Below are 11,681 nucleotides of genomic sequence, written 5' to 3'. Positions count from 1 at the left end.
AAATTATGCTCACTATTATTTTGTTGTACAACAAATAAATGTTCCCACAGTGAAACTTCTTTCTATGTGACTGCATCTGTGTGGACAGTGTTTAAAATGTGATGGTGGTAAATCTGGGTTAAAGGTTGAAAATGACGGTATGTAAAAGAGACAGTCACAGAGACTCACACACACACACAGAGACAGAGACAGACAGAGTGAGAGACGTTTTATTGAGGGGGAAAAGTGTGACTGTTCACCATGGATTTATCACCTGCGGCTCTGATCCTGTGCTCACTATTATGTTCAGGTAATAAATCTGATTTATTTTTATCAATAGAAAACCATCTGCCACGTTTTGCAGGTTTTGGCAGATGTGTTGGTTCGTCCCAATAGATTCATTTTTTCCATCTTCTTTAAGTCTGTAAAAATATTTTTGGACCTCATTTTGTTTGTTTTTAACCCTAAAATAATAAAAGAATGAAGCCTCTTTCATTCCCACTCTGCACCTGAACTTCTGTCCTTAGGAACAGCGAGCAAAGTTTGTCACTTCATCATCGTCTCTGTCACCAACTGCAAGAATCAGGACGAGCATGTTAAAGGAGCATGAGTAATTCTTAACTGGGGTCCGCTTTTTTTTATCATAGACATGACACATGTTCTAGTGTTGCTATAAATGTGACACAAACTGGTGCCTCAGTATACAAACCAGCAGCAGTGTCGTCCATAGTTCAAGAAGAGACTATTGTCTCAGCATTGGCAGGAGAGGACGTCCTCTTATACAAGAAGACATGAAGACAAAAATAGAGAAAAGATTCAAAACATTATTGGTTAAACACACGCCCCTCTGTTTATACGTTTAATTGAAAAAAAAAACTTACTACTGATGTGTGTTTGGTGGATTAAGCAGAATAATGGGGACAGTTTTATTAGTACAATGTTTAAACAGACGCTCCACTCTCTAAATGTTCAGAGATCAAACCAAAACTCTCTGCACAACTTCAGTTTTTTTGGGAGTTGGCGTAAAACTTTTATAATTTATTTTTTACTTTATATTATATTTCAATTCTGTCTTTTTTTGTTGCTTTGTCATTAAATAGCACTTTTGTTCAGTCTGTGTGTTTGCTCAGGTTGTTTGCTCTGGCTCAGTGTTTGTTTACACTGTTTAATCCCATGCCTGTCTAAAGGTTCAGGGAGTTGGCTGCGTGCGTTCTTGCATGCATGTGTGTGTGTGTGTGTGTGTGTGTGTGTGTGTTGCTACCAGCTGTAATCTCTTTGTACAGTTTCTGGCCAGGCTCCTGTGATCTCAGTGGAGCCCCGAGCTGTGACTGTGCGTCAGGGGGAGTCTGTCAGCCTCAGGTGCAAAGTGGGCAGCGGTGCACGGCCAATCCAACTGGAGTGGAGGAGAGCCAACAGCCCAGCATTACCAGGTCAGGAGTAATAACATGTACAGACAAGCGTTGCATCTTGACAACATTGCTATCTGTGAGGAGAAAATGAATTCTGTGTTTTTTTTTCCCCTGTAGACAATGCTAAGACTGGTCCTGATGGCTCTGTGCTGACATTTGTGAGCAGCAAACCTGGCAACCAGGGCCAGTACACCTGTGTGGCATCCAACTCTGCAGGCCGCAGCAGTGCCACCGCTGTGCTGAGTGTTAAATGTGAGTGTGTCTTCACACTGTAGTATCTCTAGTGTGTGTGTGTGTGTGTGTGTGACCCTTCTTGCTGTTCAATGTAAGCCACCGCACCATCGAATGACCACCTCTCCACCGTCCATTTAGAGACGAGATTCCATTTGTGATGTGACGACTCTTTGCCACTTGGTTGAATGTATAGACAAATCCTCTCTCTCTCAGATCCTCCCAAGGTGCGGGTGACACCTGCAGGGCCCCTGCATGTCAAAATAGGAGACCCTGCGTCAGTGGTTTGTCGTGCCACAGGCAGGCCGCGTCCCGATATAAGTTGGAAACGGCAAGGCTCCACCCTTCAGCTGTTTACCACTGAATCTGATGGCGCCAATGGCATACAGGTGAACGCATGCTCCAATAATATCTACATTCATTTCCACGTTGTAATTAAATTCATATAAAAGGCGACAATTATAACCTTTTTCCACAGTGGGCTGCAGTGCGTCCAGAAGATGCGGGGGTTTATATCTGCCAGGCGGAGAGCACTGAAGGGGTGACGGATGTAAAGGTTGAGCTCATTGTTGAGGCAGGACCGGGAGTACCAGTGGCTAAAGTGAGCACGACAGAGATGACAGTGGTGGAAGGACATTCAGTCACAATGTCATGTCAGGCCAGTGGTAAGTCAAGTCAAGCCAAATTTAGAGCACATTTAAAAAAACAACCAAGGTTGACCAAAGTGCTTTACAACATAAAGGTTATAAAACATTATGTGAAAACATAAAACATAGTGACGTGTCCCGGTTGTCTATATAAAAGTGATTTAAAATTTTCCATGGTGGGGGGCAGATTTAATTTCCATGGGTAACCCGTTTTAAATTTTAGAAGCAGCTACAGAAAAGGCCCGATCACGTCGGGAATTTGGCACATCTCACAGCAGCCACTTATTACATTACATTACATTACATGTCATTTAGCAGACGCTTTTATCCAAAGCGACTTACAAAAGTGCATTTAAACATTTGGGTACAAATAAGAGCTAGAAGTAAGTAAGAGCTTCAAGTGGATCAAACTATGAAGTGCTAGTCATAAGTGCGATGTACAAGTTGTTGTTTTTTTTGGGGTTTTTTTTAGACCTCAGAGCTTCAAGTTCCGAGAGGTGAGATGGTGCCAAACCCTTAATAGCTTTAAAAAACAATACAATTTTAAAATCAATCCTAAAACGATTAGGAAGCCAGTGGAGAGAACGCAACACAGGTGTGAGGTGGTCTCTCTTCTTTTTTCCTGTGAAAAGGCGAGTGACAGCGTTCTGGACCAGCTGGAGTCACTGGACAGATGACTGGTCTAAGCCAACATACAGAGAATAACAATGTTATAAAAGCATGCGACCTTGACCTTGGCGATGAGAGGCCAGAATACATATATAGTGCCACTGTGTCTTTGTTTCATCTCCACCCTCCAGGTTCACCACCTCCTGACATCACCTGGTCCAAGCTCAGAGCACCGCTGCCATGGAAACACTCAGTGAGTGGTGGCGTTTTGACACTGAGCAGTGTGGGCCGCCAAGACTCGGGACAATACATTTGTAACGCCACCAACATACACGGCTACAGCGAGGCATACACGCAGATGGAGGTAGAGAGTAAGTGGACGGCAACACAAATACTGTTTATGCACGTTCTTTTGTCACCGCACAGGTCTAACTGTTGTCTCCGTCATGCAGCTCCTCCGTATGCCACCTGCATGCCTGACCACGTGAGACTTAAGGCAGGTGAGGCCCTGCAACTGCAGTGCCTCGCCCACGGCACTCATCCCATTGAATTTGTGTGGAGTCGGGCAAGCAGGGCGAGGCTTCCCGCAGGATCAATGACCACAAAGGACGGAAAGCTGTATGTAGCCCATGTTCAAGTGAGTGACAGTGGGACATACACGTGTGTGGCCACCAACCACATTGGCTCCAGTGAGGCTGTGGCCAGAGTCAATATCAAAGGTGAGCTGTCATTTAATCGTGTTTGACCATGGTAAAGTCCACCAAAAATAACTCATATCTAACTTTTCCCTCTTTCTTTCTCTCCTCCTTTTGTCTCATTCAGCTTAATCCATTGTGTCTGATTTGTGTCTGTGCAATGTGTTCCCTGCATACATGCATTCATCCCTGTTGAAATGGATAATAATACTGCAGAAAACAGAAAATGATATTTAATACAATAGAACATTTTGATGTGTGAAGGTGAAGGCTAGTTGTTGTGCATGTCGGTTAATTTTATACTTTTATATAAAATCAATACAGTTGCTGTCGTTGCTTCTCTCACACATCGTCCTTTGGAAAGCTTTTCTCACCTGACTGAAATGCCTCTGCGCCACTTCACGTCTTCCTCCCTCGTTTACAATGCTGCACTTTCAAAATTGAAAGGAGGGCAAAACAAATAAAAGTCTGATATCATAGAACGTCTTGATTTTGCCTTTGAATTGCATTCTGTGTTTGCAAAAGGAAGATTCATGGGGCGGATTTTCTTTAATGACAGATGAAACCTGCTGTTTATTTGCTATTTACATCTATCCATTCATTTTCTACTGGGATAGGGTCACAGGTTTGTTATTTACATAAATAATTTAAACAGACATACATCACTCAAGCCTTTATAAATAGACTTTTACTCAATTTCTTTTTCTTTACTATCCCCCCCAGATTGGTGACTTAAAATGACTTAAATAGGAAAAGATTATAATATACTATAAAATTATTACTTACTTTTCTTAACGTGTATTCAAAAAAACGAGTGGGTATATATTTAACCACATGGTGGCAGTAGGTAGCTTTCCGGCATTCATGTTGTCCTCGGTTCAAAGACCAAGCAATCTGAGCTCTCACAGCCTTGATATGTGGAGGGACAGATACAGAAAACAGTCAGATGAGCTTTTTGTTAAGTCATCCACAAGTTTTTTTTTAAAAAAAGCAAAAACATCTGGCTGATCATTACACCCCTCTGTGTAAACATGGACTGAACAGGCAAAGTTCAGTTTGATCATGCAAATGTGTTGCAAAACGACGCACTGGCGGCTTTTCTGGCTCCATAAAAATTTAAAATATCTATGTTAGATACTGGCTCGTCGTTTGGGGGTCAACTGCTGCAGCAGAAGTTTGGAGAGAGAATGACAACATTTCCAACTGTGCTGCCAGAAGCGAGGCTCTATCTGCTGTGTGTGACCGTGGGCCTCCCTCATAAAACTCCCAACCTCCACTGAGTAATGGGCTTCACCTTTTTTTTTTTTTTAACTATTCTTCCCTCTATCTTTACAAGCATCTTCAAAGCTGGGGAGGAAACATCTGCCCTGTGTCACCCCGCTACACCCCCTCACTTGACAGAGCAACCAATGGAAGATGAAATGCAAGCACGACAGAAGAAAGTCCACACACACACACACACACACACACACACACACACACACACACACATACACACACATACAATTGAAGTGCTAAAGAACCACTGAGGTGGAAAAGCAACTCAGACTGTGTCAGTGACAGCAACAGGAAAATGCAATTCATCACCTCTGATCCCCTTCTTTCCATGTTTACACCTTTGTTTACATGATAACTTAATGTGAACATATGCTCTCTAATGGAGTCTGAGATAAACAGAGAGTCCAGTGGACGTTCCAGCACACACACACACACACACACACACACACACACACACACACACACACACACACACACACACACAAACTGTTTGTCCATATTTCAAAAGCATTATTTTAGTTTACATTACTGCAGAGCACACAAATGTGCTACATTTACTATGGACCACACATTTCTCATGATGGCCTCAAGTATTGAGGAAAGACCAAGGTGCTTTACACAATCAAATAGAAATCAAATAGCAATAAAAACAACTTTTCTTATAAATTCTAATATTTATAAATTAAAAAAACAATAGCAACAGAGTTAAACCTAGTTAAGCCGTAGTTAAACGTCCATTTTCACTGTATAACAGTAATAAGTCAAACTGTTTTGGATAAGGACAAGCGTGATAGCCTTTGCAATACCAACATGGGAAAACCAAGTCATTCAGGAAGGAACCAATGAGGTGAGCACTTCCTGTGGAAGTGACAGGTGGAAAGGGGGCGCCTGTCAAGCCTGTTGCTATGGTTTCCACCGGATGAACTACTGAACTCCTGATACTGTACCTGGCGGCAGCGGTCTGTAAAATCAACACTTTCCGCAGGCAGACTTATGGGTAGATACGGAGCGGAGGTTCCTGTTCTGTGCTGGAGGCAAAACCTATCATGACCTGCTGTTAATCTGAGCTCCCAGCATGTGTGTCAATGAAAATTCTCTGTTTGGATGGTGAACATTGTTTTGTGCAGACCCATCCGTCTGTGAAAATAACTGTTGACAGGATGGGCTATGCCCTGGCTCAAATAGGTCACACAAGAAAGAAATGTAGGGCTGCATAACACTGACAAACCATTTTTCTTGTCAAATTTACGACATACGTTGATCGGCCACCTTATAAGGTATGATAAAGTTCAACAGTTTGGTAAAACAGGAACATTTAGTCAGCCAATCATACGGCAGCAATTTCAAACTGGGCATCAGAATGTAGATGAAAGGAGATTAAAGTGACTTTTAATATGGCCTGGTTGTTTGTGCCAGATGGGCTGGTCTTATTATATTTTAGATGCTGATCTGCTGGGATTTTCACACACAGTCCAAAAAAAGAGAACATTTCCAGTGAATAGCAATTTTCTGCAAGAAATGCCTCATTGATGCCAGAGGTCAGATGCGAATGACCAGACTGGTTCAATACAACTCGTTTTCCCAGTAAGAGTCATAATAACACAGTTACTAATTCACGTAATGTAAAGTATAGTAACTGCGTTATGTTGCAATTTGTTTGTTTTTTGTTCTTTAGAAGCTATTCTTATAATGATATGTACACTCAGTAGGTCATGACAGGTCACATATACAGAAAACAGTAAGAGATGGTAGATGTTTTGCTTTGAAACTTCTGAAAATGAGAGTGACCAGGAAGGAACAGGATAAAGAAATTAGCGGGACATTTGAGGGACAGCTCACATGGAACAATTTGGAAATAAAGTAAGGAGAGGCAAGGATGTGATGCTGCCGGGCAGGGGGAAAAGAGGATGTTGAGAAGGAGGACACGAGAATGTGTGAAGATGTTTGTAATCACTTCCCTAAACTTCCAACTTGGACATTTGTGTTCTGTTTTCTGTAAAGCTGTTTGAATATAAAGACACACACTTTCACAAGTACACAAGTAGTTGACATTATTTTGACACTGTGGTTGCTTTTGCACAGGGAGCGTTGACACTTTTTTCACTTTCATTTCACTTGTTTTTGCTACGTCTGTGTTTGGCTGCATGTGCATTTTCACAACCTTCTCATCATGAGGCGCCTGAACTGACGAGACAAACATTTCCTGCCGTGAAGCAAATATCGAGAGGGTTGTAAAAAATGCTGCTTTTAATCAGGTTTGTGGACCATGACAAGGTCTCAGGATATTTCTGAACACACTCAAGAGTAAAACCAGTTTTAGTTTGGTTGTTGCTGCTTTTTGCCACAACAGCAAATCAATGTCACCTCTGCACTGGAAAGTCATACCACATAATAATCACATGTAGTGTTAACACCTTCTTACAAGTCTGCTCTTCTTTGGTATCAATTATGTTTGTGGCGTCAGAAGGAAGCCTCTCGAGGTTGGCGGAAAAAAACCAGAGCGCCACTTCTGGTTAAAAATAACACAGTATAAAACCAAGCATGCAGAGTGAAAGCCACAGATGCAACACGCTTGGTACAATGTGTGCAGCACATCACTTTTCCTGCTTGTCAAATCCAACAACATAGAATATTAGATCTTTGGAGTGATTAAAACAAAACAGTCAATTAAAAATATCATCATTCATGTCAATGGTTTTTTTTCTGTGACCTGCCGTCAATACTCATGGCATCATTATGTGAAAACATGATTTTTTTCTTTTCCATCCACAGTCAGACATCACTGTGGGAATTGAATAAATGTGAGAAAAGTGGAGAAAGATGTAATAAAACAAGAAGAAAAAAAGTGATGACACCAGAGGGAAAGAGAGAGAAGTCACAATGTGTTGAGTCGGCTGTGCTCTTATAGTATATGAGAGTTGAGCAGAGTGGCTCCAAAACCACTGCGGCTCACCTCAAACTTTAGAGTGTAAACAGCAACCGTGTGTTTATAATCAATTCACTCTTTTTCCATCATGGTAAGAGTGGTAAGTCTGTGGCTCTGGGCACGGACATTTATACATCTGTCAGTGTTATAAAGCTTTATTCCACAACATGAACAACCAAACAGTAGCAGCATGATGCAACAGCAGAGCAACTTCCGCTCACAGCGTGGTAAGGCAATCGATCTTTTCACCCTCAAAAATGAGTGTGATGATTCAATTTGAAAATAAATACTTTGACTGTACTTGACAACATCTGAGTGATATTTCACTTTTTGTGTGACCCTCTGGGCATGATTTCAAACTCTGCCATGACCCATGGGGTGGGTGATTGCAGTGAACACGCAACTTCTCTGTCTGATAAGTCAGGTTAGGCCGTGGCTTCAAGACTACAGGAAGTTGGGAAGAAACTTTTTCTTGTCTAATGTCTTGTTTCTCAGTATGTGTCTCTGTGCGTCTGTTGCAGCAATAGTTGTTTACACATGGACAGACGTTGCATAAGTACAGTAGTGCGTCAGGGTGGAAATGTGGTCATGGGAGAGTGTTTCATTTGAGCAAATGAAAATGTGTCACCCTCGCGCATGATCATGTGAAAGTCACAGCTCGAGAGGGAACTGACATGTGACAAAAGCCACTTGTTCGTCTTGTTTTAATGACATTTTTTTTTTCATTTCACAGGCCACATTTTTTCCCAGGCACTTTGTCCTTTTAGATGACTGATGGTCACGATGGGCAGACGCTCACTGACTGCATGTGAGGGATTAATGTCCGGCGGCTTCAGCCATGACTGCATTCACACACACACACACACACACACACACGTATATACAAACTCACACATATGTTTATAGTGGACACATGTGTCTAAACCTTTCCATACAGAAACACTGAAGTAAATAATGGCACAGCTGCAGATTCAGTCATGATCACTTTTCACAGCCTGACACACTCACAGAAACTCAGACATTAACAAACAGAGAGTAAAGAGAGTGACGGATATGCTTCACACACACACACACACACACACACACATAAACCAAGGTTATTATAGTTAACGAAAACTAATGAAATAACAAAATCTAAAATTGAAAAAAAACATTTTTGGTTAACTGATATGAAAATAAGAGTTTAAAAAAACCGATAACTAACTGAAACTGAATTGTGTGTTTATAAAAGAAACTAAAATTGGAGAAAGTTTTAGACTTAATTTCATACAAACCTCTGGTCTTTTATCTATTAATTTAATTTATTTTGCTCATGAATTTCCAGGATTGAGCTCCTGAAACACCTGGTTCACAAACAATGTGATGTGTTATCATTATTATTATTATTTATGTTCTGTTCACGTGTGTCTTTAGTCTGTTGGCATCATCTTTTTACCTGACTGCACACTAACTGCACCCAAGCCAAGCAGTATTACACACATTTTCTTGTAGACTGTTATATTTGATTCAGGGATGGTTGCTCATCGGTCCTAATACACTAAAATGGTATTATTGGGTGCTGATGAATAGCTAATGAAGAATTCATGCACGCATGCACACAGAGCAATATCTGCTTTGATTAAGTTCATGTGCTGGTGAGGCACATGACCTTAAATACTCTCTCTTCCTCTTCCTGCTCACATGCGCCAGTGGTTTGTCTCTGTCTCCACACATATGCTCATTTGTCTTTATATGTCTGGCCTTCTGTCTGCATGAATATGACACAAAACTGACTCCACGCTTAGGAAACCGTGGCACAGAGTCAAGGAGAGACTGACGGGAGGAAAAGAGGTCATATCAAGTAGCATTTATCTCACTGAGTGTTTGCATGTATATGATACTTAACTTGTGCTGGAAATTTCTGATGCTGTGTTGTTTGGGTCACTATGGCAACAGAAGCCAGTGCCTTGTTCCCTATCAGCCTTTACTATAACATGCAGCAGGAAACTGATCATTGGCACCTACAATTAAGTGTAAAATGTGTTTTTTTATCTGTATTTATGCTTCCTACAGTATTTTATTGTTTTATTGCTTGTTCTTAGGTCTATTATGTCACACATTTTGTCACACATTTTGTCACACATGTTATTTGTTTTAGTTATCTCTGATGTACAGCACTTTGTTTCAGCTGTTGTTGTTTTTAAAGTGCTTAATAAATAAAGTTGGATTGGATTGGATGACAACTGGCATCATCACTCTCTCACATGTGGGAAAAAGTAAAAACCGAAATCTGCTACTCTTACATTATGCTACTTCAGCCGCAGTTGACTAATGTCTTTGGTTTGTCCTCCTCCCATCTGGATGCTGTCCTCTTGTTCACAGCTGCTGCATCGTGCATCTTTGTTTTGGGGGTTAGTGACTCCGTATTTAAGGAGGGTGTAACTTATCAGTCTTTCCAAAACCTCCAAAACACAGGAACTCAAGTGTCAGGAACAAACTGTCTGCATTAGTGACCTTACCAAGGGAACTGGCCTAATACCTGCAATAGTAAATGAATGTTATTTATAACAAAAAGCCAAGAGTCTGACTCACTGTTTGTGGAGTTACAGGTGACGCACGACAAGCACAATCTCCTGTTTTATTTCCACATTGTGTAGCTGCTCCTACATCAGAGTTTACAATAACATCTGCAATTCTGTTCCACACTCATCACTGGATTTAGGAAGTTGCAAACCACTCAGTTACACAAATGACCATTTTGTTATCTTCATCTGAAAGTCCTTTCTTTTGCAACGTGAAACTTCATTCTCAACTTTCTTTTTCCACAGCGAAGCCGCCGCGTATAGTTCTCACACACAGTGGGGCCCTTTGCGCCGCAGCCATTTTCACAGGTCGCTGTCAGAACATCACAGGTGTAAATTTATCAAATGAATGATGTTCAGTCACGTGCAAACGGCTGATTTGAGGTGACTCACAGATGGACTATATGAAACGTATCTGATTCAATCATTAATCCAGGTGATTGGCAACAGTGCTACCAAGTATCTGGTTCTATGGTTAAAAAAAAGGTCAAAGGTCTGCGCCTGTATACGCAACGACCAAAAATGCAACAGTGCTGGACAAATCATTTCCCAGAAAGCAAGTGAAAATAATCAAACATGGTGTAAATGATGTTCCTCGCCTGCACTAACACTAATACTCCTGTACAAACACGGAGGCCCATTTTTCTCTGTTTATCTGTTTGAAATGAACCACCATCTGAAAAACACTGAACTTCTAACGCAAAACTGAAGCCACTATAAACTGCAGCGGTTTTTGACAGAAAAATCAACAGTGACTGAGAGGGATGGGGTTTAGTTTACAGTAAGTCGTGGCAAGTAGTGAATTATAGACCCAAACCAAAGAGACCACCAATCTGGCCAAACATATTTCATTTTTTTTTAGCATGATCACGTTGTGTTTTGTTCACGTTTGATAGTAACCTGTTGATCGTGTCTGCTCAGAGCTTCAATGTCTTTAAAGATGATAAAAGTTTCCTTGCAGGACATTTTTCCTGCCTGTGAGAAAATGCTCAGAGTTGTCAGTGGGACTGGGTGAAAGGCTGAACTTTGAGGGGGAGACAGAGAAAAAGTAGGAGGAGGTGGAGAAGGAATTGGGGGGAGTAGAGGGAAACGCATATAAGATTACTTACTGGCAAAATACAAGTAAAGGAGCAGCTGTTTAGATTGAGTGTTAGTCATCGTCTCTGTTCACCCCCTCCTCTCTTTTACTGTGTCTCCTGAGAGTGTTGTGAATAGCTCCTGAAATAGAGGCCACTGGAGCGTAGAGGAAAATGTGAAAGAGGGTGTGGACGGGGGTGGTGGTGGTGTGTGTGTGTGTGGAGGGGAAGAATGTGAGGTGCCAGTTTGAGAAACGTGTTCACATGGAA

At 41.4% G+C, this 11,681-nt stretch overlaps 1 protein-coding gene across 1 annotated transcript; it reads left to right on the top strand.

The window, feature by feature from the left end:
* The first annotated feature begins 161 nt into the window (after positions 1-161).
* LOC122771013 (basement membrane-specific heparan sulfate proteoglycan core protein-like) lies at positions 162-4,052 on the top strand. The gene is made up of 8 exons (XM_044028280.1): positions 162-289; positions 1,263-1,409; positions 1,506-1,640; positions 1,836-2,008; positions 2,098-2,284; positions 3,067-3,246; positions 3,328-3,594; positions 3,698-4,052. Exons 1-8 carry the CDS (start codon positions 241-243, stop codon positions 3,700-3,702), a joined length of 1,143 nt encoding a protein of 380 aa, XP_043884215.1. The 5' UTR covers positions 162-240; the 3' UTR covers positions 3,703-4,052.
* The last annotated feature ends 7,629 nt before the right edge of the window (positions 4,053-11,681 follow it).

The sequence above is a fragment of the Solea senegalensis genome, linkage group LG6 (assembly GCF_019176455.1).
Source record: "Solea senegalensis isolate Sse05_10M linkage group LG6, IFAPA_SoseM_1, whole genome shotgun sequence".
In the NCBI taxonomy this organism is placed as follows: Eukaryota; Metazoa; Chordata; class Actinopteri; order Pleuronectiformes; family Soleidae; genus Solea; species Solea senegalensis.
This window is presented reverse-complemented; position numbering and strand designations above follow the sequence as displayed.